We start from the raw sequence: 27,712 nt of genomic DNA on the forward strand, positions 1-27,712 counted from the left end.
TTCCATGCTTGATCCTGCTATTTCGTAGTGATCTTCCTGTAAGAGGGGAGTCTTCCAAAAGAACCTGCGGCTGTGGAAGCTGCTGAGGATGTCTTGCTACAGGGGTGGTAGGTTTGGGGCAGAATTAATGGAACTAATTCTTTTTTTTTTTTTTCTTTTCTGTTCTCCTAACTCAAAACCTGAACTTGAAATGCAAGACTTGCACTTGTCAGCTGAACTGTAGCTTCTGCAGTGTGGTCCTGGAAAATGGCTTGAAACAGGCAGGTCTCTGGCGTGCGTGTGTGCACGACAGCAGCGCTGGTGTAACGCTGCCAGGCGGGGTGACCTGAGAGCGCAGTGCCAGCCCTGGGTGTCCCGTGTCACCGGGAATCTGTCACTTGTGGAGGTGGGGGAGGGACGTCAGTAACTCGAGATGTCCTGCACCAAAATAAAACTGGAGAGGTGGCCAGCGCCTTCCCAGCGCCCTCAAACCCGGGGTGTAAACTTAGATGCCCAGCTGGGGAGCGGTGCCCAGACGACAGACCTGGGCTCAGTGGCGGGGGGTCCTGCACGGATCCTGCACCCAGGGCGCTGTACTGCCGCTTCCCGGGGCTGTCACGGGGAAGAGCTGCGATCTCCAGCAGGGTTTGTGAAATGCAGCCGGGCCGATGATGCCACCGGTGGTTGCACAAGGAGCACGTTGGGACGCAGCACGTGGGAGCGCTGGGCTGGTCGAGCTGGTTAAAGGCGAGGGCTCCGCGCCTGCCGCAGGCAGCGGCTGCCGAAGCTTTGCTCCTCGCGCTTGGCAAGCGCTGCTTGATCGTTTCCCCTGTTCTGGTTGTGCTGCACGGGTGTGAGCAGGGCGTCCTGAAGAAATTATTCATGGAAGACTTGTGGCGCTTATGCATGGTGCGGTTACGTGGCTTTTATGAGCTGTAGCCTGGGCATAAACCACACTTATGTTAAAGCCAGCCTCCGTGTGCCCTCTGCCGAAGGGCTGCTCTGCAGGGAACGCGGGCCCGGCAGTCTCGTGCCCGCGGCAGCTCCCACACGCCCAGGATTTGGTTGAATTATTCAGCTCCTCCTCGTCGCTGTGGCATGCAGCAGCCCTTGGAAGAGCGCAGCCCGCAGTGCCGCGCTGTAGCTGCTGGCTGTGACGTGCCGGCGCGCAGCCTCCTCAGTCTGTCCACCTTGCACGAAGGCCATGAGGGTTTGGGACATCTCCCTGGGGACATCTCCCTGGATTTCTTGGCATTGAGGGTCTGATTTTTGCTCCGTTCTGCATGGTCCTGGCAGAGGGGCAGCAGCCAGGCCGGCTGCAAGCCAGGCAGTGCAGGCTGCCAGCCCCGCACGGCCCCTCCCCGTGATGTGCAGGAAAAGGAAAATAGTTTGGGCTCTTCTAAATTACCCTGAGAAGGCCACCAGCCACCACTTTCCGAGCTGCTGGCTCTCCATCACAGCAGGCCCCTTCCATCTGTGTTTTCCCCCGTACTCGAGCTTGTTGCCAGGCTGCGTGCGATGAATCACGGGCTGCTCGGCGCACGGCAGCGCTTGGCTTCCTCCTCGCTCCCACCCGCAGACACTCTCCAAGGAGAGGGGAAAAAAGCGCAAAACCCCAAGAAATCTGTGCCCTGCATGATCCCACCATGCCCCTGCTCTGTGCAGAGGTGCCCTCTTTGCCCGTTTGGGTGTATTTGTGCGTGGTTTGCTTCCAGCCCGCCCGGACAGGGCGCTCCCCGTCCCGCAGCTCCGGGGTTCCCCGCTGCCGTCACTTCCTGATCCCAAGTCCATCACATTTCCGTGGGTTACCGCGGGCTGTATTTATAGCTTGCTGTGCTAAAAATAAAAGCCCTGGGCGTTCGGTTCCCTGATCCTGGGCTTGCGCCAGGGCCACACGGAGCCCCCCCCGGGAGGCGGCTGGGGGCAAGGGCTCAGCGCTGGCCCCGGGGCTGCTTTTGCGGGCGACTGGGGAGTTTCTTTCTTGACGGAGTTCATGGGGCTGTGGCATTTCTGGGATCAGTCGCTGCTCTCACTGACCGAGGCATCTCTTGCGGGACTCTCATCTCACTAAAAATATTTCAGTGTGTCATACTGGGCTAGATCTAACAACGCCTGTAAGCGGGAGATAACGAAGCGTCGGCGCTTCGTTGCGTAACAAATCCCTGCACGGCACTACCAAAATGCCCACGTTTGTGTCCAGATGCAGAGTGTGTGCCTGGGGTGATGCCTAAGCTCTCCTGTGTCTATGCACAGATAAAATTTCTCCCTGATTTTAACTAATTTCCAAGTTACTGGTTAAGTTTAACTAGTTTCTAACCTGGGCCGCTGGCTGGCCAGCAGACAGCACAATGGTTCGGTACCCAGCCAGGACGTCTCAGCACCGCGCTCAAGCACGAAGTGGAAAAGTGCATTAATTTACTGCTTTTCAAAAATAGCTCTGTCCTATGAAACAGCGGGGGAGCAGCTGATCGCGCTCTGCTGCCTCCTCTGTGTCCTTGTCCTGGGCACGGCCACTGCGGGCTGAAACGGTGCTCGGGGTGCAGCAGGAGGGGTGGCCCCGGGCCCCCTTGGCTTTAAGTCATTTTGCTTGGTGGTTATTTAAAGCCATTGCAAGAAAATTGGCAAAGATTATACAAAAAAGAGGCTGAAGCTGCCTCTCGCAGGCTGGGCTGTGATGGGGCCGGGCGGCACAGTCGATGTCCTGCTCCTCCGGCTGGGATCACTCCAGCAACGCGGCGCTCAGCACCGTTCACCAACAGCCCTCGTCCCCGTGCCGTGGCAGGGTCAGGGCATCAGCCGGAGCCGCATCCCCCTGCCCCTGGCTCCCAAACGCCTGCCCTGCGCTCCGGCACCAGGCAAAGCCGCTTCTAGGTGGGTTTCCTCCCCGCGGTTATTTTCTGATGCCCTGGGGGGGCTGCTCGGTGCCAGCCCCTGCGCTGGGGCTTTGGGGCCAGGCAGCTTTCGGCAGAGCAAAGCCAACGTGTGGAGGGCTCCAGGTCTCTCCCCATCGCCGTTACACCGACCTCCTGGAAATCACCAAACCCCGCACCCTGAGGGACCAGATGTTTCCCAGGATCCCCCCCCGGGGGGGTGGGGGGCTGAATGTTTTCCTTGGACAAAGCGTTCCGGCTTTAATGAGCAAAACCGACCGAGGAACATCTGCCCCCCAGCCCCTTCCTCGTCACTTCTGATGTCAGCGGCGCGGCTCCTGAGTCATCCCCCAGTTTCTGTGGCAACGGCAGCGATGCTGGGGAGCGGGGTGATGCTGGGGAGCGCGGCCGTGCTGCCCCTGCCCCTGCCCTGCCTGGGGAGCAGAGGGGGCCGAGCCCCCCGGCGCTGAGCCCCCGGCCCCACCATGGGCTCCCATGCTGCTGGCTGCCACCCAGAGCCCCCCAAAACCCCCACGGCTGTGAGGATGCTGGCAAACAGCACCGGTAAGTCAGCGCTGCCAGGGATTTAGCTGTCTGGGAGGGGGGCTTCTGGTGGGGTCTTACAGCATCCGTGTGGCTCTCCTGGTGGGGCGGGCAGCTGCACGCATGCACCCCCAGGAACGCAGGGTGTCCTTCGCAGCGTGACCCTCTCCGTGTGCTCCTGGCAGCCCCGGGGGTCTCGTGCCCCAAATCCCCAGAGCTGGGGGGGGTACAGGCTGCTCTCAGGGGGAGCACAGAGGCACGGAATGGGTCTGGGGTCTGCGCGGGGTCCGTGGGGGTGCCACCGGTGCCTGATGGCCGGGGTCAGCGGCACCGTGCAGTGGGGACAGCGGGGTCACGCACCCCGTGCTTAGACCCAGCCCTGCCTGCTCGGAGCCGCGCTGCACCCGGTAGGAAGTCTGTCTCCATAACCCCTGGCGCGTGCTAAATCCTTTGTACGTGATCAAAGGCACTACCTTGCTCTGGGTGTCTCCCCTGCGTGCCAGGCCTGGCAGCGGGGAGGGACGGGACGTGCACCCCAGGCTGTCGGCAGCCCTGCGGGGCCCCCAGCCCCTGCCCAGCGGCGCTGGCCTCAGCTCTGCTGCCGGTGCTGCCCTGGCTTTGTTTCCTGCTCGGTGCTGGAGTTTCACAGCCCTAAAGTTTTTCGTTGCAAACAGGACCTGGATCAGCAGGATTGAGACGTTCCCATCGCTGTGACTGGTTTGCGCGTTAGCGTAGTTCTCTGGCTACAGATTTTAAGAGCATTAATGTGCAACATGTGCAAGCTGGCAGGGACCCAAGGGCGTGAGGCGATTTCAGTGTTTGTTTTGGCACGACTCGAGGCGGGATGAGAGGGGCCGGGGCTGCCAGGTGAGGAGCTCGGCTGCGGCACGGGGCTGGCGGTGAGGTGCTGGCCACGGGAAGGGGCTCTGCAAGCCGGCCGCGAACCAGGAGCAGCGTCCTGTCAAAACAGCAGAAGTTAAAAATACTGAGGCAGAATGACTCAATGCATCGGGAAGCCCCCAGCGCCGCTGCGTTGTGAGCGTTGGCAGCTTTGTCACCGCTATGGCGTCCCCGAGGCGTGCCCCGACCTCGTGGCTGTGGCATGGCAGCAACCTGGACAAAAAATTGTTCATCCCCCGAGGAGGGGGCCTGCCTCCTCGGCGCTGCCTCGAGTGCGCTGCCTGGGCTGTGGGACCCAGCTCGGCTGCGCTGGGAGCTGGGGAGGACCGCCAGGGCTTGCGTGGGAGCTGGCGTGGCCCCGGGTGGGTGCCAGGCGGTGGGAGTCCAGCCTTGCGGTTGCTGCTGGGTGCTGGTGAGAGCAGGGTTTGGGGACAAGCAGGCTGCTGGTGATGCGGCACCGCTGGCGAAAACAAACCCAAAGTCACCCGGTGGGGGGCTCTGCCCCAGCCCGCGGGAGGGGTGATGGGTGCTGCGGGACCCTGCCCGGCTCCGACGGTGCTGGAGCGCGTGGGTGCGTTCTCCACCAGGCTCTCCTCTCGTGGGCGATGGTTCTGCGTCGCGTCCTGAAGTGAGGCCACCAGCGCTCGGTGCCGGCGTTCGCTGGGCCCGGTCGTGCTCGTGGCTTCACCATGTGGAGCGCAGCCAGCAGCAGGGCTGGGAGGCAGTGTAGTTATTATTTTTTTTAATATTTTATTCTGCCTTTCAGTTGTTCATTGCTTTCCAATAATGTTTAAGTAGTGGTGAAAAAGTTGGAGATACGTCTGTCTCTCTTTGCACAGTTACACATTCGCAGTAAATGGAGTTTTACTTTTCGAAAGTGTCCTCGGGAAAAAAAATCGTGTTTTAAAAGAAATCATCCGGGTAAAGCAAAGCAACGGTTCCCATCAAAATTGATTGCTGTCTGAACGCTACCCAAATACAACTGCTAATAAGGATTTAATGAATATAATGAATATGGGACCAGGTCTCTGCTTATCGAAGTCTGCCTGGAAAACCTGTTGGGCTGTAAATGGCATTGCCCCATCCTCCTAAAACTAGTCCTGGGACTTCATCTCTAACATGGTTTATTTTTCAAAACACCTATTATGAAAGCAGGCACCTAAATCCTCTGCCCTCGCTGCCCGAGCAGGACGTGCTGCCGATAGCGGCGAGCGGGGTGAGGGAGCCCCGCACGCCTGGCAGCTGGCAGCAGGCGCTCCGGCCTCCAGAGACACGCGGGCAAGGGCTTGTCACCCCTCCCTCTGCCGTCTCCCCCCGGCAATAAAGTCATTAATTAATGTTTGTTCAGCGCTGCGAAGATAGGCGCTGAGTACAGGTATTATTTTAAATTCAGGCGGAGCACAGCAGGCGGGAGGAGAGGCCCTGTCCGCAGGGACCAGGGCCACCAGCACCCCTGCCTCGTGTGCCCCCAGTCCCTGGGTCTCGCTGGGCACAGCAGGAGGAAACCTTGGCATTGTGGCCCGGCAGGTGGAGGCGCGAGATGGCCCTTCCCCTGCCATCGCTTGAAGCACATCGGGCATTTTACGGAAAGGGAGAAGAAAGCAAGCTGAATTAGCATTGCACCCCGTCAGCAACACAGCGCAACTACATGCACGTTGCCTTTAGAATAATACAAGTGAATGAAGGAAATGGGGTACCGCTGTCTGTGCTTAATTGGTTTTCTTTATTTACATGAAAAATATCGCTCGTTGCATGTGGTTCCCCGATGCACAAGTCTGTTGTAGTGCTCATTCTTCATGAGTTGCAGAACCGAATGTAAGTAATTACTGATAGCTGCAGTACGCTATGGAAACCGCTCCCGTGTTGTTGGTAATTGCACTGAGGTGACTGTTCTATTGCTAAGAATAATACTCAGCTCCCTCTTTCTAAAGGTTGAATACATGAAAAACTGTCATGGGGAACTATTTCGTAACAGGGACAGAAGCATTTTGAAGCTGGTAGAGCAGCGGCTGAGTTAGGAGCCTGCCCCTTCCCTCATTTCATCCTCACGTTACTCTACCCTGGCTTCATCCATTCATTCACGGGACACTTGAGATGCCTTTCTGACCACATCTCTTTTTACCTGGTGAATTTTGAGTAAGATACAACTTTCTTTAAAAAAAAACAAACCCTTGTGGCATGTGCTGGGACTCCTGGGTTTGAGGGGAGATGGAGAAGACAGCTCTTGGCCTCGCACGGCCAGCAGTCCTGGTGCAGCCCCGAGCCCAGCAGTGACCTCGAGCAGTGGCCTGGCTCTAAGTCGATTCTGGCAGGGCATATAAAGCGCTCAGCACCGGGGCAAACGAGGCCCTGCAGAGCTAAGCACAGGGAAGCAGATAGAGCCGCATTCACCATTAGCCCACGGCTGAAAATAGAGCCCCAAGAATGGAGCTGGGGGCCGCTTGGAATTTGCAAGGATAACGGGGGAAAAAAAACCCTGTTGATTTCTTCCATCCTCTTCTCTCGCTGCTCCTGAGATGGCAAGCGAGCAGCTGAAGCTCTTCCCGGCTGGAGCCACCCACCTTGCTACGCCGCGGCAGAGCAGGGGTGGATCAGCTCCCCCAGCAATGCTAATGAGCCGCGCTGGCAGCGGGAGCTCGGTCCCTGGGGGATGCGGGTTATAAACCAGCTGGAGGGGAGAGAGCGCGCAGCACAAACGAGACCAGCGTGGTTTCTCCTCGTTTGCTCGGCGGCTGTGCTGCCTGAAGCAAGCCGATCTTTATAGTGTTTATGCTCTGGGTATGGTAAGCCTTGCTTGATTGTGGGCAATCTTAAAGGAGTTGGTGGGGGAAAAGTATCTCTCTTCTGCTAATAACCGTGCTTTTCCTGGGGAAAGGAAGTGAAAGATGGGAAATTACCAACCTTTGGAAAGTGTGGTGAGCCCTATTAGGGGAAAGTAAGCTGAGCAGGAATCGGGCTATATGTGATACAGATGAGCTACCCAATGTGCCAAAATTCCCAAGTCGTAGTCCCTTGCCCTGCTGCTTTTTTTTGCTGATTTTAACGCTCAGAGCATTATCTGACTGGTAGCGACATTGGATGGAGTCTTCCCTCTCCATAAATAGCTACAGGGAGACAGCGAAGCATAGGCTTTCTGTGCAGCCTCCTGCAGATGCACGTTTTCCTTCTTCTGAAGGTGGTTTTTGTAATGGTGAGGGAGAATCCCAATTCACTGTTGGCCTTTCTAACCAGAGGGTGCTAATTAGCGCCACTGATGGGTTAGCTCTTGCTTTTTCTACATACCCAGGAAGTATCCCTGCCCTATACGTTCCCAGTGCACAGCACATTTATATTTCTACAGGCTATATATTATTTTACAATATAAACTTGGATCTGACGTCCTCAGGATGACAAAGAACTGATATTCTTATTTTACGTGTTGTCTCCCATATTGATAAATGAAACATGGTGGAAGAAACTGAAATCCCAGGCATTCCTCCAGTAAGGCTGAAAACAAGCACGTGGGTTTAGCTTTGTTGCATGTAATAGGTGTCACACTTGAATATGGTAATTTGTCAAAGGTATTACCTCCTAGTAATTAATCTCAGAGTTCTGCTGTAAGACAGGTCGTGCAGTATTTGTCGGTTCACGTGTACGCCCACTCTGAACGATTAAGAAATCCAGGAGAATGCTCTAATAGGAAAATTATTTTGTATAGAAAACCATTGTATTATTTTTTTCGAGAAGAAATGCCATAAAGGATGTTTTGTATGGAGTGCAAGAAAGAAACAAGTGGTATGCAAATTAAAGATGAATTTACTGCTATTGAATATAGAAGAGGTTTATTTTCTCATGAAAAGGAAACACGTTTAGCAATCTACTGGTGATCCTCCTACTTGAAATGTAGGCTTTTTACCTGCAGGACAATTTTGAGGGTGCTGATGTTGGTGGTGCTGAGCTCTGGCCAAACCACTTCATTATCAACTGCAAAGTTTCCCAAAACATCAATTTGAGTTTTTGCTTAAGGACACCCAAATGCCCTAAGTAACAGCTACAGGATATTACCATAGAGGAAGAAGCCACAGCACGTTTCACACTGGGACTGGAAAACAGTGATAAATAAATGCAAATCCAGAGGATAACACAATATAAATTAAAAGGGAAAAGAAGGTAGTACTAAGTCAGGGTCTTTAGTTCAACATCAGCCTGTAAAAGAATGGCATTCTCTTTGCCACTGGACTTCCCCTTATGCTTTTTCTCCACAGTGCTCATTTTCTTGAGCCAAATGTTTCTACTTTTTTACCCTGAGAGTTTCAGGGGTCTTGGTAATATTGGCTTTGCTTTGCCAAGGTAGTCTTCCACCATCTTAAAACATATTTTGTTTCTAAGTCATTCTGATAAGTTGAACAACTAGATCCATTCTTTATCTATAGCAAAAATATATCAGAGAAAAAAGTAGGACAATTTTCTCCCAGTGTGCACCTTTGCCCTCGGATACAGGTCACCTGCTCTAAGAGTCAAAGGGTCATTCTGTTTCTGCAGTGCGTTTAATGCCCAATCCACTACGTAAATGAAAACATTCTTCTTGAGTTTAAGGGGATTTGGATTGGGCCTTAATCTAAAAACAAAAGCAGCTTGTTATAATGATAGCGTCACAAATCAACAGCCTGTAAAAAGCTATTGAAAACCAAACTCTTCAGAGATTATAAAACAACTAGCAAGTTATTTGCAAGGGACATCTACTTTAATTGCATACAATCTTGCAATTAAGTAGGCTGGGATAACCTTTGAACATCAGATCATATTTCCTGATGACATGAAACAGATTGCCCTGCATTTGCATTACAAAAAGATATAGGGAAATAAATGTTGAATCTTAAGACAGACCTAAATTAATCTTTAAAATTTTTTGAAACGTTTATACAGTCTACCAGTTATGTGTAACAAAAAATAGTTTATGAGAATCATAACAAATAAAATTAGGAAGAATAAGGCCAGTCTGCTATCATTGTTGTGTGCCTAAGCTTATAATCACTTTTTCGTAAGAAGGATATTGAGGTAATTCATCGATCCAGTGCATGCGTTGAAGGCTCAACTCTCTTCATCAGGTAACTTCACTTTTGACATGAGCCCTGCTTCCAGTAATGCAACTTGTCAAGTCAGTCAACCTGAAGGATCTTGTTTTGATCACGAACCCACCACGCACCGTACAGGGATGCACTTGCTGGTTCCAGCAGTACCTATGAGCCTGCGGGCCTTCAGATGGTGGCTGGTAGACCACCAGCAGCAAAAGAACTCTAAGGAACTTGGGATAGTCTACCTGCACCCAAAAAGATAAACAAACAAACCTTTTTATACTTGTCAAACATTACTTGCTGCTTTCTATGTGTCATGACATAAACCAGGTGATCAAATTCTCCATTTGTTTTGAAATACACGGGATACATAAGCCGGTCTTCTGCATGGAAACCACCTTTGGCATCCTTTGATCGTGATCAGATATTAACAGATCAAGTCTTGGGGGAAATTGGTTGTAATGACCTGGAGAAAGGTATTGCTGATGATCAAACACTGGCAGTTCTGATGTTTTGTCAAGGGTGGCTGGCTGCCTGGCAAGAAAGATAGCATGAAGCAAATGTCCGATTTTACTACTGTGGAAGTTATTGTGTACCCAAAGGTTTTCCTGGTTAATGATTTACAGTCAGAAGACAGAAATTCTTGGGCATTCATATTCTTCCCTGCATGATAAAGGAGGCCCAACTGACAACTGCAAAACGTGGTGAGACAGCACCGAGAACAACACGGCTGTCAGAGCAAACACGCGAACAATGGGCTGCCTGTGGCAGGCCTCGAGCTCGACGTGAGTCACCCTAAAACCTCCGATTCTGCACTTTTGTCTGTTAACACGGCCTGCACGAGCCCTGCGTGCCCGTAGGATCGCAGGCGGGTGGCATGGGGCCTTCTGACACCTCTGTTGTGCAAACAGGGAGGGGAAGCGGCCTGGGCGGTTATGGCCGTCATCAAAGTTTTCAGCTGAAAGGCTCAGCTTGGGGACCGTCTCAGGGACCATCTTGGGGGCCGTCTCAGGGCCACCTCGGGGACCACCTCAGGGACCATCACAGCTCCACCACGCAGCACCCAGCTGCTCAGGAACCACAGCCAGGGCCAGGAGACCTCAACAAGAGCTGAGGCAGTACCGGGGTGGCGGCTGGAGCCCATTTCGTGAGGGGAAACCCCGGGGGCCGGGGCAGGCCCGGGGCCTTTCTTTGTGCTCTCCCTAGTGTGCAGACTCTTTTTTTTTAACACCGAGCGCTTGGCCGCGCACATCACCACGGGGCACCGAGCCCGTGAGGTGAAGGCCCCCGGGTGTGGGTGGGGGGCACCGTGCCGGGGCCGCCATCGCCCCGCGGAGCGCAGGCCGCGGCCCGCCGCGGGCCGGGCTCGCGGTCGCCATGGCGACGGTTGCCAAGCGAGGGCCGCGGGCGGCAGAACCGGCGGGGCGGCGGCGCCTGCGCAGTGGCCGCCCGCCGAGCGCGCGCGCGCACGCCGCCGCGGGCCGGGAGCGAGCGGGCGGGCAGGCGGGCGGGGGGGGGCACGGGAGCGCGCGCGGGGCGGGCGCATGCGCGCGCGCGCGGTCCCGAGCGTTGCCAGCCCCGGCCCGGCGGCGGCGGCGGCTGCTGCCTTCCTCCCCCTCCTCCTCCTCCTCCTCTTCTTCCTCCTCCTCCCCCGGCCCAGCCTTCCTCCTCCTCCTCTCCTCCTCCTCCTCCCCCCTCAGCCGCCGCCCCCCGAGGCGCCGCCGGGGCTCCGCTGGCTGAGGCGGCGGCCGCCGTGCCCGGGGATGAGGCGGCGGTAGCAAGGTGAGGCGGCGGGGCCTGCGGGGAGTCGGGGGGGTGGGGGGGGTGGGCTGCTGCCTTCCTCTCCCCCCCCCTCCTCCTCCTCCTCCTCAGGGTGGGGGCGGGGAGGCGGGCAGGGCCGCGGCGGGGAGGGGAGGGGGAGCCGCCGGTCCCCTGCCTTCCTCCTCCTCCTCCTCCTCCTCGTCCTCCTCCTCCTGCTGCTGCTGCTCCCCGTCCTCCCGGAGCATGGGCGTGAGGGAGCTGTGCTGCCTCTCCCGGGCCCGGCGGGGGACGGAGCCCCAGGTGCTGCCCCCGGGGTTGCGGAGCCGCCGGGGGGGGCGCCGAGCCCCCCGTCAGGCCCGCGGTCTTTTGTTGTCCTTCCAGATGGTGGATGCTGAGGTCGGCGCGGGCGGAGACGGCGCCAGGAGAAAAATGGATGCCCTGGCGGATAGCGCCGTGGAGATCGTCCCCTTGGAGCTCTATGATTCAGCCCGAGCAAAAATAGCTGCTAATCTACAGTGGATCTGCGCGAAAGCCTACGGAATAGGTGAGGTCGCCGCTGTCAGGAGGGCGTGCGCGGGTGTGCTCGCCGTCTCCGCTCTCCCCCCCCCCCCCCCCTTTCCAGGAGTAATCAAATTAAGCCGAAATCGCCTTTGTTTTAAATATCGATAACGTGACAGACCGTTCCCTTGTAACGTTACGTGTTTCCTGGTACCTCCACCAGGAATAATGGACCTGTGTGAGCCGCTCCGAATCAGCAAACCAGACAGCGAATGCTCACCAGTAACATTTACTGTGGTTATTGTTGTTATCGTTATTATTTATTATGAAAAATGCACATCTCGCAACGTTTAAATCCTCGTTTTAGCCACGTGGACTCTCAGTACTTGCAGGCCTCGAATCCCATCAGGTTGTGGAGGCTGTGGTGTGCTTCCTTGTCTAGTCATCTCTGCCAACAGATGCGAAGAGCTAGATGCTCTTTGTATGCTCGGCTAGGTGGTTTCTGTTTTGTTCTGCCAGGCTGCGTTACTGGTTTCAGAATGCACTAAAAACCAAGCCATTTATGATTGGAAAAAGTCTTTTATGTGAAAGAAACGTTGCATGAGCAGATACAGTTCGTCTGTGTTCTGTGGCAGCAAGGTGTGGGTGATGGAGGAGGAGTTCTTCCTTCCCAGATGTTGGTATAAACCATTACAGCCAAACGTGGAAAAAGAAAGAGTTCTGGAGTCACATTCGTACAGTATCTTCCTGGCATCTGTTGAAATTCGCTTTTTTGTTTGGAACCTGATCTACCTGTCTATTTTGAGTTATTGCTGCTGGGTGCCTCTTGTGTTTAAGTAGCTTCATTATGAAGGAATATGCTGGAGCGTTTGTTTTTGTTTATCCAAAACATATAACAAAAGCATCTGCAGAATCTTGTTTTGGAAAATGAGGTAGCCCTGTTAATCTAAGTCTAATTCGACAAACTCATAATATGCTTAATGGATTAGCTCTAGCTTATTTTGTGACAAGGCTGGAGAAAAGCAGTGCATTCATTCCTGCAGTTAAATATTACCCTTTTTGAAAGATTTTCTAAATTATTTTTCTTTAATATTACCAGCTCTGTTAGTGGTCTGACCACATTAATGACAGCGGGGAAAATAGAAAGAAAATTGTGCTTTTGTAACATTTAAAATTAGTGAAGGTATTTTAATACGAGCACCAAGAGACAAAAAATACGTTTATTAAATGAAGCTTAAAAATGTGGGGATTTGGGGAGGGTGTTAAGGAAATGTTGATAACTCTGAAGAAGTAAACAGGTGTTTCTTCTCATACGTATTTTGCAGTCGCTGCATTTGTTTGTAATGCTGTTGGTTAGAGAGAAAATAGATATTCAGGCCAGGAAGATGCACCGTTTATATCACGACTTGGTTTCAAATGGAAGCTAATCCTGAGTTAGGTTTGACTGGCATAGGTCCTGTGCTGCAGGGAAAACTTTGTGGCCTCGTGTTTCTGGGTAGTGTCTTCTGGGGCTCCGGACTCAGGGTTGTGACTGTAGGTCTTGGATCAGTGTGGTGGGAACAAATCTGTGTGTGCACTTGACAGCGTGGACTTGCATTGAGTAAAGTACTTGGCTTTCCTTTCTCAAAGAATTTTGAGAGAGAAACCCACCTGTCATGATGGCAGTGGTGTACGGAGGGCTGCAGCAGCATTTGCCAGATTTTCCGTTTGTATTTAGGCTTGTTCAGATTATACGTTAACAGAAATTAAATGCCTTGAGCACATATTTTTGCTGGGACTCTTGGGGTTGCGTTCGTGGTTAGCTCCAGTGCATACGTTTTGTTCTGTTTTGTGTGCGTGTATCTTTTCAGAACCGTGGCCCGTGGAAATTTGGTTTGATTTTTGAAATGGCTTCTGCAGTCGTCACATAGTAACCATTGCTTCTAGCATGGCATTGCAGAATACTTAGAAATTTATAAGCCTCTTTAATTCAGAGAGAGATGGGTTTAAAGAAGCTTTCTACATGATTACCATTTTGAGTAATATTTGAACTTAATATGTTACTTGTCATCTCTCTGTTTTTTTGTTGTTTTATCGTAATATATTGGATGTTCAGTGAGTGTTGGGCAGCTACCGAGCAATTGGGATTCCATTTTTCCAAGTATAAAATCTCACTGTGCAGATATTTTTTGGGGGGTCTTTTTGTTACATTAGGCTTAATTCTAGTCAGTTTGGTGAAAAAAGAAAGGCTCTCTGTTAATCATATTAAAGCGCTCTTTTATGTTCCGAAGTAATTCTTGTCTGATAGGGTTTCCATAACTGTCTTCAAGTGGCTGAGTAAAGAGTGTTTTTCTGAAATGTTAGATTTGGAATTGACGTTATGAGTTGACATAATTTTGTGCCTTCATCTTGCAAATGCTGGTTCATATCCTGGATTTCATTTTCACCTGAGTAGGGCTAAGCTCATGCTTAAGTGTGAAAGTGGTCAAGAACAGGAATTAGGTTCTAGTGTGGACTGTTGCTAATAATCATTCTTCACTATAGATTTTACCCAAAACTGTATTTTCTATTTACTGTTGCAGGATATTTGAATTTTCCATATCTAAGCTGGCATCTAAATAGAAAAATTCTTCATCCTTTGTGTTTTTCTTTTTCCCAAGGACAAATTGCTGAGGGCATACCTTACATAATTTGGATTTGAGGTCTTAGTTTGGGATTTGTTTCCTTTGATGATGTGTTCTTTCTTTTTTCTCTTCTGCCCGTGAAACGAGAATTTTGGTAGCCAAACAGCTGCGCGCAGCTACCTTCCCTCTTCAGCACAAAATACCGCTAGAGTGAGAACTCCCCTTTTTGAATAGGAATGGAGCTGAATGCTTTGTTTCTGGCAGCACGTGGCTCCTCCTGCCTGTCTCTGGTGGCTGCCTGGTTGTCACACATGGATTCCATGGGTGGATTTTACAACTGTTTGCCCGAATTATAGAAAAGAAAAGTGAGTGGAGCTGTGAAGGAAGGTGTTCCCCCATTTGCTGTCACCCCCCTCCCTTTCCCCAAATAAATCTGGGAGCATGTCACGGATCTCTGTAAAAATCTCTGGACAAGGATCTGGAAACCTGCACACCTGGAAGACTATAATGTCCATTCAGCTGAGAGGAAAATTGATTAGAACAGAATAACCTTTTCCATCAGCAATCTTTGATTAGAACCAAATGTCCACTTTAGGGAATTCTAGCAGCAGTGTGAAAACACAACTCTGAAGGGTTAAGTGGCCTAGGAGCACGGGTGCCACTGGGTTTCTGCGGTACCTGAGTTCACAGGGTGCTTCAGTCCCTTTGAAAACTTTGTTCTGACCTTGCAGAAGGGAGCGTAGGAGGCTTCGAGCAGCTCGGCAAGCCATCCTTGGGAGCGATCGCTCTTCCCCAGTCGGTCGGATGAAGCAGGTTGTGGAGCAGCAGCCGAGTCCCGCGCTGACTTCTTGTGCTGCACCTTGGGAAAATAGGCAGTGGCAACGGAGAACTTTGATTTCTCGGTGGATTGAGCTACGCCAGCATTAATTTACGCATAGAAATTGATTTCCATCATCGTGGTTGTGATAAAACTTAGATATGTAAGGAGCATAGCAAAGTGTTGTCTGCCTTGGTGTGTTGCATTTTGCTGTGAGCAAGTGTGTTGTTTCCAGCATTTCCATATCAAATGTTGCTGCTGCTTCATCACAGCTTGTAAAATTCAGGTTGTTCCAAATGAACCTGGTGGGCTTTGCTTATTTACACCTTTCCATGGCCTAGCATGCTTTACGTGGACTCCAGGCTTACTGCTAACAGGAGCCCGAGACGTTGAGCGAGATACAGGCAGGAGAGCCAAGTGTTAATGTAATCCATTGTAGAGGAAATGCAAGTTGTGGCTTTTCTTGTCTTTGAAGTACTTTAATACTTACCTGTTAAATAAGGTTTTACAGTACTGTAATAGCTACCCACAGTTGCCAGTTGGTAGGGGCACTGAGAAAATGTTTCCTGGGCTAAACTTGGCTAAGTAAACCCCTGTGTTCCCTGTTCCTATTCTGCCAGCTTTCTTCTCTGGTCTGTAATAAAAATATTTTTATGAAAGCTGTTGTGTTTTGCAAATATTCTAGTAGTTAAACGTTTTGTTTCTTTAATAATGCCTGTTTCATAAACACTGGATCTTACTTGTGTGAAGTTTACAAGGTGAAGAGTTCTGTAATTCTTTTCTTTTTTCTGTTTATCCACATTTGTGGCTTTCTGCCTGATCAAAAGATAGGATAATAAAAGCGCAGTCACTCTCACCAGCAGTACACAAACTCTTTCGCTTGTTTTTTTTCTACCCATTTTCCATAAATTTTTGTGTCTAATATTAGAGATCACTTCTGGAGTTTATAATAGAGTTCTGTAATGAGAACCAACAAAGAATGTTTTTGTTATAATGTACATGGTCTTAGTTGCTGGGAAAGTGTAGCGTCTGCTTTGTTCTGCAGCTTAGAGGACATCATGCAGCACTAAATAATTCTGTGAACAGATACTGATACTAATGAAATCTTACTCACAATTTGAATAAGCTTCGTTCTGTTTACCGTGATGCTTTGGCTCTCTTTCCATGTGAAACCAGTTCTTCATGCTTCTCGAGGTAAAGTCAGATCTGGCTGGCATCCACTTCTTCAGTTCAAGGGGTAAGACAAATTTGTTCGGGATTGCTTTATTTTTCTTTATCAAATTGTAATCAGCTAATCGTCTCTGAACGGGTGTTTGTAAGTGAGATGGTAAAGAAATGGTCCCTACCCTAAAGCAAGGAGGGGAGAGTCTGGAAATAATTGTCTTTCTCGCTGTTGTTACATGTGAAGTTATTTTTGTAATCCTGTAAACTACCTTGTATGCAGAATGATTTATACTTGGAACTGACAGGTTTTTTTGAGAGATTAGAATTCACCGACAGGGTACCAAAAGAATCGCTTAATGAGGAGTTATGCTGGCTTATTTTTGAGTGCTTCATCTTTTATAAAAATAGCCAGTACAGATATCTCTGCACTAGACTCAAGGGGACAAGAAGACCTAAGAGTTTTTGCTGCTGAAAGTTGGAGAAATGTTATTGTGTTTTTATAGGTGTTGGAGATAGCAATACTGGACGTCTTTGCTCTATGAGTCAACTGCACGCAACCATTTGCAACATTTGCATAAAATCAGTGTCCAGTCAGCTCAGGTACTGAATGTAACGTGGTGAATTCTTTGACAATTCTTAACAAAAACGTAGGACAAACTGAATTATTACGTATGCACTTTGACAGATCTGATTATCAGGTTGCATGCCATCTCATTTTGAAGTTGCTATAGAAACACTGGTAGTTTTTGTTATACTTCTTTCAAAAAGCTTGAAAATGCTTCTGTAAAGCTTGCATTGGAGTTGATGCTAATATTTTCCTAGAGGTAACTACTGAGAGAGCAGGTTAGGAAAAGCAGAAGGCATTTGCAAACTTTTTGGTAACACGCAGTAGTAACATACAAGTGGCTTCCTTGTGGAGTTAGGATGGTATTGGAGACTGCAATATAAGCAACGAAAGGACATGGTTTAATTATTTTGTTTTGTTTTGCTTTAGTAGAATTTGTTAAACTCTGCTCAAGCTGAACTTCTTGTAGCTGTATCTCAGGCATTTGCTCAGAATTAAATTTTTCCAGTTGATTTTCAGAATTTGAAAGCACAAATGCGTAGAAGCACAAGTTTTGGTGAACACACAGTGTTCTTACATCTAAGTACAGTTATAGGTCGTGAAAGTAAGGTGTTGAAAAAGATGCTTATGGAAACTGGGACTTGGAGAGGCTGGGACATTTTCTTCAAAAGGAGCATTGACACATTCAGCAGTGAGGCAAGCAAAAAGTGTGTGGCATGTTTGGAGATGGCGTTACTCCCCACGGCAGGGGTTGGGCAATCTGTCGGGGTGTCTGTGGCTACCTGTGGAGATGGAGATGAAATCAGCTACTAGAGGTGAAACCAGCGTTAGGTTAATTCTTGTTGGTGTTGAATTGTTCTAAAACTGACAGCGTATTTCTGAGACTTTGACAGTTGGGAATCTTGGCGCTTGTAAGGGGAGAACGAGCAGACCTGGGTGCTGCAAGTGATTGTTTTACGTGGCATTGTACTAGAGATAAGACTAATTAGCAGAGATGTGAAAGGCGGGTCTCCTGCATTGCACTTTTAGGTACAGATTTCAAATTTTGAAGATCAATCTCACAATTAAATCGCTTTTTGTTGGATGCTCCTGACTAGGAAGGCCGTGTTATCCCTAGCTTGAGCTGACTGCATGGCGGACAGGGCATCTGCAACTGCGATGCGTGCAAGTTCCTCAACACAGAGTTGCTTCTGTAGCATCCTTTTTGCATTACAGCCTTTTCTACCATTTATTTTTCGTTTGTCCCTGCCGTGTGGGTAATATGTTCATGTCCACAAGGAGAGTATGAAGTAAATCTGAATTAAATAGTAAAGCTAATAATTCCACTCTTCAGCACTGAAGTATTTATATCTGAAATTTTCAATGTGGCCTCTAGTTGGGATATCACTGTATTTGCAGTACTGTTCCCTGCTGTAACAGATAGGCATTGGTCTCCAAACTTAGCTAGCAGAAGTCTTGGATACACCAAGAATGTAGGAAATAAAGCTTGGCAAGTGCTTATGGTGAAATAAATTGCAAGTATTGGGCAATTAATGTTTATGAATAACTTTAAATGATCCTATTTAAATAATTAGTCCTGCTACTAGAAGTTGTTCTTTTCTCCCCTGTATCTTCAATCCTGGTCACGTTATACTCCATCCAGTCTGTGAGCAGTTACAGGAGATCGGAAACAGGAAGCCAGAGGGTTCTTCAGTGTAGAATGATTTGGGATCTCTTGTCTGGAAGTTCAGGCTAAAGAACAGTAGCCAAGATACAAGATGTGTATTTTTTTAAAGAAAGAAAGAACCTTGAGTGTATTTACGTCAGTGAGACATGGGATCTCATTGCTGAGAACTGGGTCAATTTATTGCTAGACAAGAATTTTAAAAATCTTTGCAAATATTGCTAGTTTAAACAAAAACTAGTGGGGGGGATTTCACTGCCTTTGTTAGGCAGGAAGCTGAGCGTCACGTTCCAGTAGTGTCTTCTGTTTTGATAAGGGTGGAAAAATCCCACCCCGATGGGTTGTGCCTGTTGTGTGTTAGTGGTGGAGAGAAAGCTTTTTGCCTTCATTAGCAACTGTGCAAATATAGATGCCTAACATTGCGTCACCATTTAAAAGGTAGTAAATAGGATCCTTTTCCCAACATTTGTGGTTTTTTTTGTTCTGTTTGGTTTGTTTTTCCTTCTCTTTGAAGTTCATCAGTTGAATGTCTTGAGGGAGAAGTCTTGGCAGCAGTTTTTATGATGCAAGTTAGACAGGGACTGTTGTATATTGTGCTCATCTGAGCACTTTTAAAAGCCTTTTTGAATTGTGCAAATCCTAATTTTTGTCTTTCTACTATTCTTCCAAATTTTATTTTACATATTATGGATTGTTGAGTCTTTAGGCTAACTTGATTTACCGTAGCACCAAACTGAAAACTGTCGGCCCTACAAGAGAGGGCAGCATACTATGTAAATTAACGTGCAGATGTGTGCCGCTGACACCTTTTATAGATGGATGTGGTCTGGATTTTGCATTATGTCAAAGACTGCACCCACAGTTCTTCCTGAACAGCAGTGTAACTAAATGCCACGGTAGGAAAAAGATAAATATAATCTGTTTGTACTATTGGCAAACGTGGAATTGCGCTACCACAATCGGAATACCAACCAATAACGCCTCTGTTTGCTGCTGCAATGGAAATAGTGACTTATTTTGTTGTAGTCCATAAAACAACCACCTGCCTTGTGGAGAAGGAACCTGCAGAAAAGCTGAAGAGAGCCGTTTGTTGCTCATGCCTTGGTGCCCAGGTAGCTGAGCTGCTGGGCCTTGGTGCAGGGATGGGATGGCTGGGCACGCAGCTCCAGCCAGCAGCTGCAGGCTGTCACCTCAATTCCCTGCTCGAGGTGCTCCGAGGAGCTGGGGGCACACCTTCCTACCAAAACCACCATGGCGAACAAGTACTGCACGTTTCAGGTGTTTAGAACTTGCATAGGTTTCAATTTTTTGATGTTTTTAATCATTTAAAACTTGGAGTGATGCTAATACTCTTACCAGAATGTACTTCGTCATAGGTTTTCTGTGAGCTGGTGTTCTATTATTCCCTTTTACAAATAATTTTACTGAAAAGCAATATGTCTTAGATTGCTAAAGGTGTATCTGCTTGTAATGAAGCTAAAATGTTGAATAATACAAGCTGCTTTGCATTTTGAGCTGTGGATCCTTCCCCAGTCATTAGAAATGGAAGCTCCTTTTCTCCTCCTGGAATTGGCAGCGGCCGTTAAATGGAATTACCTTTCAACAGCCTTTGATTTTTAGGTCAGGTTGACTAATGTTAAGGAGATTAAAAATATTTGCATTTACTACCTATTTCACTGAAAAATGGACAACCTTGTTAACAAATACCGCTTATGTGGTGCCTGTGAGGTTTTATTGTATTTCCTGCCGTCTTCGATATATAGTCTGTATAGCGCAGCATTCAGTGTCCCTTAAGGGAAAAATGTTCTTTTTAATAAACTTCAGAAAGCTTTCAATTTTGCAAAATAGGGGCAGTATTGTATGAGTAACTGCAAGGCCCTGTTAGGGCTGTTACGACAACACTGGTTTACTACGCAGTTTTATTTAAGTGAGGTTACTTCTAGCTCACGTAATTGGTAGCGTTCTGTCTCAGTTTCTCATTTTTATGAACACCAAGTGCTCCGCAGCATACCAATACTGCGTGGCTTGTTTTGTGGCCCAAAGATATGCTTTGGGTAGGAGTGTGTTCAACGGAGAAATTAATTTATGCTGGAAATGAGCTGAAAGTCAAAAAGTCGCCAAATTAGTAATTCTTCTAACTGTAGATGTACTTACTGAGATGAATTACTGAGGTGGCTTCAGGGGAAGACCTTCGCAGTGATTGGATGACGTAGGATCCAAATTCATGTCTGCAAATAATGAAATGTCTGCCTTCTATTAAAACAATGCACTCGAGGCTGGCAAGTATGTTTCCTGGAGTTGAAGACTGCTGTACTCACAGCCATTGCAAGATCCATAGCTTCCATTCTGATTATTGAACACGAGTAGAAGTGTTTATTTTGGGATTTACCTAATTTTAATTTGTTTTATACCCTTCCCCTGATACCAAGGTAGTATCGCTTGCAAGACCTTTTCCTTCCACCTCGGACTGTCACAGCCTGTTGGCATTTGCCTTGTGTCGTAGCGTGTCAGCCTTTAGCACTGACAGCGCTTCGGAAGGCAGCGGGTGGATCTGAGATGTGTTAGACCTACTTCGAGTGATGGCAATATCAGTTGTTGGTGCCTGCCTTTCCTGCCAGCCACCAGCAGCTGTGTAAGTCTTCATTAGGGATGGGAGCTGGTGTGCAGGGATGAAGCCTTCTGTTTTGTCAGTGCACGTAAGTTCTAGATTTGGTGTAAAATTCACGTTAAATCCAAATCCAAGTGGAATGGCTTTGCTTCAGAAGCTTTTGTTTGAAGACTGAAAATCTGCCATAATTTGCTTCAGTGCTCTCGTCTTCAAAAACACAATCAGCTATTGAAGACTTAGTTTGCCAAATATTTGTAAAAATGCTTTAGGTGCTAGATACTTTGGTCCTTTTATGAACTTTGGCACCTTAGAATTTCTATCTTTGTCCATTGATTAGCACCGAATCCAAAAACAGGTGGCTTGTTCTCTTTTTCGGTCTGAGAATGTTGAGCCAAGTGCTCTTGGTGACTGTTGCAGTTATTTAACTGCTGTGCCCAGCTGTTTGGGGATGTTGCTTGAAGTAGCTGTAAACTTTGCTTGGAAGGCATACATATTTTGTCAATCTGATACACGGAGCCTGCTAGCCTGTGATCTAAGTAAATAACTTAAAATTCAGGAAAAAATTAAAATGCCAATTGTATGCAGTAATTGGTAGAGGTAACAGTGCATTGTTGTGATTGAGCTGGGTCTTTCCCAAGGAACAGCTAGAGATGCACAGAGGGCAATGGACCCTCAGTCTGTGTTGAAGTGCTTCTGTGAAATGGGGCTCTAGTTATTTAGGAAAGTTACCAGGTAATGAGTAGGATTTTTTCTGAACTACATGTATGCTTTGCGTAGTCAAAATAAAGCAAAAAGACCTATTGAAAACCATTTGTGATATGGAGCTGCAGGCCTACTGCATTCAGTATCTTCAGCGCTTGATTTTCTCCTTTCATATGCTGCCTTTTGAACAAAAGGAAGAACTTTTTACTTCAGTCCCTACCTGGTGGCACTTACTGATGTCACTCGATGAAACTTTCTTTGTTTCAGACAATGTCCCGGAGGAGCTGAAGGACCCGTTTTACATAGATCAGTATGAGCAAGAACACATTAAACCACCCGTCATCAAGCTGCTGCTGTCCAGCGAGCTGTACTGTCGTGTCTGCAGCCTCATCCTGAAGGGGGATCAGGTGGCTGCTCTGCAGGGACACCAGTCAGTGATCCAGGCTCTGTCTCGAAAAGGGATTTACGTCATGGAGAGCGATGATACACCTGTGTCTGAATCTGACCTGGGCTGTGCACCAATCAAAATGGTTAGCTTAATTAAATCCACCTAATGATCTTTTTATTTAACACCATTTTAAATAGTTAAGGGAATGAAGAGCTTTTCATTTCTAGGTCACTAACCTTGTGATTTTTTCATTGTAAATACAGTTAGAGTATACAAAGTTTTTTCCTAAAGGATTTCATTTTTCAATACTTTCTGCATTCTTCCTTTAGAGTTCGCATATGGCAATGATTGATGCTCTCATGATGGCCTATACTGTAGAAATGATCAGCATTGAAAAGGTGGTCGCTAGTGTCAAGCGTTTCTCTACATTCAGTGCCTCGAAAGAACTGCCCTATGATTTGGAGGATGCAATGGTTTTCTGGATTAACAAGGTAAAATTTACTTCAAGATGTGTGTCTGTTCCTTATTGGCAACTTTCAAATTTTTCCAGAAGTTCTGATGATTGTCTCTCTTACCTGTGCTTTTCTATCGTCTTTTCCACTTCAGACAAAGAGAACTGCTTTTAATTATTTTGTAACTTGTTAACTGAAGTCCAGCTGTAGCTGGATGTAATGATCTGTAGCAGGAGGATGTTATTGATGGTATTTGATTCCTTATTATTGCAACCAATGAGACCAATTTTAATTTCATCTTCCTGTTTGGCTTCTCAAGGTTTTCATATGGATTGGAAAGAGAATCAGATTAGCAGGGAAATGCAATTTCTTTTTCGTAGGGTTGCTATGATAGAGCTGGTAAATTTTTCAAGGTGAACTTTAAAATAGAGAAGATAATTAAGAATTAAATTGGAAAACTCTAGGAATTGGGTTCTTTGTTTTCAGACAAGTTGCTGTGAGATTCTTTAGGTAAAGCACTGTTTCCTGTTAAACAAGAAGGTAGATTAATTCTGAGTAACTTTAATGCTATTTAACAGAAATCCTGAAACTTTTCAAAGGTAAAAGTTAAGTTTGTGGAAACCTTTTGAATGACAACAGAGCTGCATTCTAAAGAGAATGTATCCTTTGCAAACCCAGGTTTTCCTTTGATAATTTTAGAAAATATACACTTCTTTTTTTTTTTTTTACCAAATAGTTCTGAAAATATTTGTTTTCTTAGGTATCCAGTAGAAAAGTTATCTATTGTGTATTAATGAGATACATAATAAGCTAAGTTCATTCACCCATTTATATTTTTATCGATTTTATACGTTTATGCTTTTTTTTTTAACCTAAGCTTTGCCAGTCTTAGAGGGAAAGCTATTACAGCTACTGTTAATAAGGTAGTTGGTCTTGAAAACTAATGCTGCTGATGTCTCTGATACTGCTTGTGTGTGTAAATCTTATGTTGGTCTAAATATCCTTGTGATTCAAGGAGATCTATTTGAATTCAGAAGCAGATTTGTATGTCCGTGAGAAACTTTCACCACTGAAGGAGAAAACACAGAAGGTTCCCTTATTTACTTGTAATAAATTATTCTATAAGCTTTCTGTATTTTCAGAATGGATTGACCGCTAAATTGAGGAGAAGATGGAAAAAAACAACAACTTGTGGAAGGAAACATATTAAAATGTGTCTCAATATATCCTTTCTATGCTGTGCCCTTTTAGGTGAACCTTAAAATGAGAGAAATAACAGAGAAAGAGATTAAGTTAAAACAGCAATTAATGGAAAGTCCAGGGCATCAAAAGGTAAAACAAATTTATCTTCAGTCATAATTTTTTGTATTAGTGATTAATGGATTTAAATATAAACATGTCAGCATTTTCTTTGTCAGAAAACATGAGGCGTCCAGTCCTTGGAAAACCCGAGATTTTGTGCATGCAGTCTGTTCCGTGTGTACCACCAGAGCCCTTCCTTACCTTTCAGTCCCTGTAGTATCTTTTGACTTTCTTTTAAGTTTTAGTTCAACTAAAATAACTTGCTTCAGTTTAATGTTTTTAGAAAACTTCGCTTAGCTTTCAAAGCACAAAATATATAGCATATATTTTGAAAGCTTTTGGGGCATATTCGTTTTACATGAATTTATTGTCTAATGTAAATTCAGAGGCTTATTCAAGTTCTATCTAGTAAGCATACTCCTAGCATTCAGCTGTTATAGGTGTGTGTTTGTGATCTCCCTCCCCCCCACTTTGTCTTGAAGTTATATCACAATGCACTAACGCTGCAAAAACACAAAACACTTTCATTTCTGGAGAATGTAAAATAATATTTTTCTAAAATGTAACATACACCAGCTATCCATGCTTCCGATTTATGATTTAATAGAACCTTTAGAAAAGCTCTGCTGTGCTCTTCTCTCTTGTTGGCATTGCTGTGCAAAGAGGATAAATTTTAACGTGAACAAGGCACAATTACTTAACTTTCATGTTGGTGTCAAAGTTTATGTACTTTATATAAAACCATATCCTTCAATGATAAGGGACTTAAGAGCTGTTTAATTTACAAGTTGCTGTATGGTCTGAAGGATCCCTTTAACCTTCTATTGACTTTTGGGTCTCATTTTAATATTTTAAAATTAAGCTTCTAGACTACAGCCCCTCTAAAATATGAAAGTGTTTATTGCTGAAGTGCATTTAAGTACTGCTGCTTATAACTTGCATTGCTGATGTTCCTTTCCTATTCCTGCATTCCTTTCCTTGCTTCCTGAGCAGTCTCCTTCCAAATGGTATTGGAAATTAGTACCTGTAAGTGAACTACTTTTACACCAGTTGTCATCCACAAAATCATGGCTTTTTAAAATTTCTTCAGATTGTTTGCTTCCATTTACAATGCTTCTTATTCAGCCTTTAAAAAAAAAAAAAAAAGGAAACTTAAACCCTCTGTGTAAGCTTTTGGCTCATCAGGCTTAATTTTCATAACCTGACTTTTGCATACTGTACAGCATATAGCATAATCACTTTACAGCACTTCAGAATTATTTCCGTGGTGCAGGAGTGACGAATATGAAATACAAGCCAAAAACTAGGAAATTAACAATGGTGGAAATATCTGTATTTACTATTTTTATCGCAAGTAGGTAATTGATCACAGCACTAAGGTGATATCAAAGCTGGTCGGTTTAAATGGTTGCTTGATCTTTGAATCTATAGTTAAGATACGCAGATGTTTGCATTAGTTCATTTTGTAGTGCTCTTGCACTCCCATGGCAGGTAAATCTGTCCAAACCAGAACACCGTTATTCATTGAGATGAGGTTAGAAGATTTGACAAACCAGTTTGGGCCCATTACTACAGCCAGTGGAATTGTGTGGCGAAGTGAGGAAACTGAAGCTGGCGTAATGGGAGGAAAAACAGAAGTAACATTTTACATATCAAAACAAAATATTTTCTTTTTGATGTAGTGTGAAAATGAAAGTTTAAAATATATATATATATAGTGGGATTGATGTTATAGTATACAAACCTGCTTGCTTTTGGCTGAGCTTCCTGGGTTTGTTTGAACTTGCAGAGATTCTTCTTTCTTCCGGTGCTTTTCCTTGATACCTTTTCTCCTCCGCTTGCTGGATTTGGTGCTTTTCTGCCTGGGAAGATGAGAGCTGTTGTCTAAGTTGCAAATTCCAGAGAGCAGCACTGTTGGAAAAGGCAGGTGTGATCTGGCAGTCACCTATCCCACAGTCTCTGCCTTTCCCCAGAGAGCTCAGTCTCGCCCTTCTGGCTCACAATCCAGTACTTGTTTGAACTGAATCTATGGCCCATAGTAAAAACTTTAAATATCCGAAATAAAGGAAGTGTGAGTGGGGACCTGCTGGCTAATTAAACCTGCACCAGAGCCCTGTCTTCCAGCCTCATTTAATGACTCATGACAGTGTAACGAAGTGTTGCCCTAGTGCTTATCATGTAGGTTTGTGTGTGCCCAAAGATCACATCTGTATTGGAGGCCTACATTTGATAGCAATTCTAAATTTCATGGATTATGTTTTGTTCAAAGAGACAACTGGGTGAGAGTAGAAGAAATAGCTACAGGAGTGGAATTGACTTGCATGATACCATTGAGCAAGCTGGTGGTAAAGGAAGGAATAAATAGAAGTCATCTTTCTGCTAGTTCAGTACCCCTTAGATTATCCTGGTTTACTGGTGATTTTGCAGTCTCCTTAGTAGTTCTTACGCTGTGCCACCTCTCCCCTATTTTTTTTTCTTCTGTGATTTTTTTTTTTTCTTAGCATATGTAGTTATCTCTTTTTGGTTCAGCAGCACCTGTTTTTGTACTTCAATGCATACAGATGCCATTTATTTAATAAATAAATAAATCTCAAACCTCAGAATATACAGAATAATTTAGAATTGTCATTGTAACAGACTGAATGGTGAAGAGAATTGAGTAGGGCAAAAAAAAATTAAATGAAAAAAACCACCTTGATATTGTGTGTTTTCAAAGCTTAAATAAAGAAGAGGTACTTACAGATTTTAGATGTTATTTCTCGGTATTGACTGTGGTTGGTTTAAATTCCATTTAAATCTATTGGAAAGGAAGTATGTTTCTCCTTCAAATACAGGAGCAACTAACATTTAAAAAGAAGTTTCTGAAGTTTGTCTTTTAATTTGCTTACTTCGACTAAGTGGATAAATGATGAACCTTTTAAGCTAACCAGATCACCTTAGTGTGCATACTTATTTTATCAGACTTAATGACGGCTTTTCCAGTGCATAATGGATGTTGCTAATGCATTTGATTTGTTCCGTGTTTGAATAACCGCCATCGTGTATCTCACTATTTCTTTTTGCGTAAGCCTGATCTGATGCATGCCATATCGCACTGCATGCTGGAACCAGTGGAATATGCTCGTGTGGTACAGTATGATTCACATTCCATTACGTATTTGTGGAGTGCTCTAGGCTGGGGAAAAAGATAATTTGCACCTGGTAAAAGGAGAGGAAAAAGAGCATTAGCATGTAGACATAGCTTTTAGAGATACTTGCCAGGGAAACTTAACATAACATGTTTATGTATGTGGAAAGTAAATAAATGAAACAGGTTCTTATTACTCGGATTATAAGTGACCTTCATTCTTTCAAATAGAATTTTTCTCAGCCTATGCCATCCTCAATTGACGCATATGAATGAGTGTGTGTGTGTGTACAGAGAGCTCTCCCAGGTTGTCTTGGAAAGTGTATAATACCATTGGTAAAATCAAAATTCCTTCTCATCATTAAAAACACTCTATATTGGCTACTGCACTGGCGTAACATACAGCTATGTAGCGTAGTGGATGTTAAGTGATGTTAATGCCCTACAGTGTAAAAGGATTGTTTTCCAACACTGGAAGCCATTTCTGCAAGCAATGCAGTGTATTGTTCTTTTGCTTGCCGCATCATTTTGCTGCTGGGACTTGGATACGGCCTTCTAGTCTAGCACATAGATTCTTTGTTAAATATCAACAGCAAAACTCTTCTTGCAAAAATTGCAAGAAGCAATGCAAGATTTGTTCCTTAGCTGGTTGGCTTTAGATACTCATCAGGTATGCTCAAAGCTGTGTGAGGGGCAGGGGCTGGATGGCAGAAGAG

General features: G+C 46.2%; 1 protein-coding gene across 5 annotated transcripts in view; it reads left to right on the forward strand.

The window, feature by feature from the left end:
* The first annotated feature begins 2,454 nt into the window (after positions 1–2,454).
* Positions 2,455–27,712, forward strand: part of CAMSAP1 (calmodulin regulated spectrin associated protein 1) — a 37,094-nt gene continuing 11,836 nt past the window's right edge. Inside the window, exons 1-6 of one of the 5 annotated variants that reach the window (XM_083807760.1) lie at positions 2,455–3,413; positions 11,489–11,651; positions 21,995–22,257; positions 22,445–22,606; positions 23,819–23,899; positions 24,863–24,895. In XM_083807760.1, the coding sequence (XP_083663886.1) occupies positions 11,489–11,651; positions 21,995–22,257; positions 22,445–22,606; positions 23,819–23,899; positions 24,863–24,895 (702 nt within the window). In that variant the 5' untranslated portion in view covers positions 2,455–3,413. Of the gene's footprint in view, positions 3,414–10,918; positions 11,129–11,261; positions 11,408–11,488; positions 11,652–21,994; positions 22,258–22,444; positions 22,607–23,818; positions 23,900–24,862; positions 24,896–27,712 lie in introns of those variants that run through there. The other 4 variants (XM_083807759.1, XM_083807757.1, XM_083807761.1 and 1 more) reach the window with 4 other exon arrangements.

The sequence above is a fragment of the Anser anser genome, assembly GCF_964211835.1.
Source record: "Anser anser genome assembly, chromosome: 21".
Taxonomy (NCBI): Eukaryota; Metazoa; Chordata; class Aves; order Anseriformes; family Anatidae; genus Anser; species Anser anser.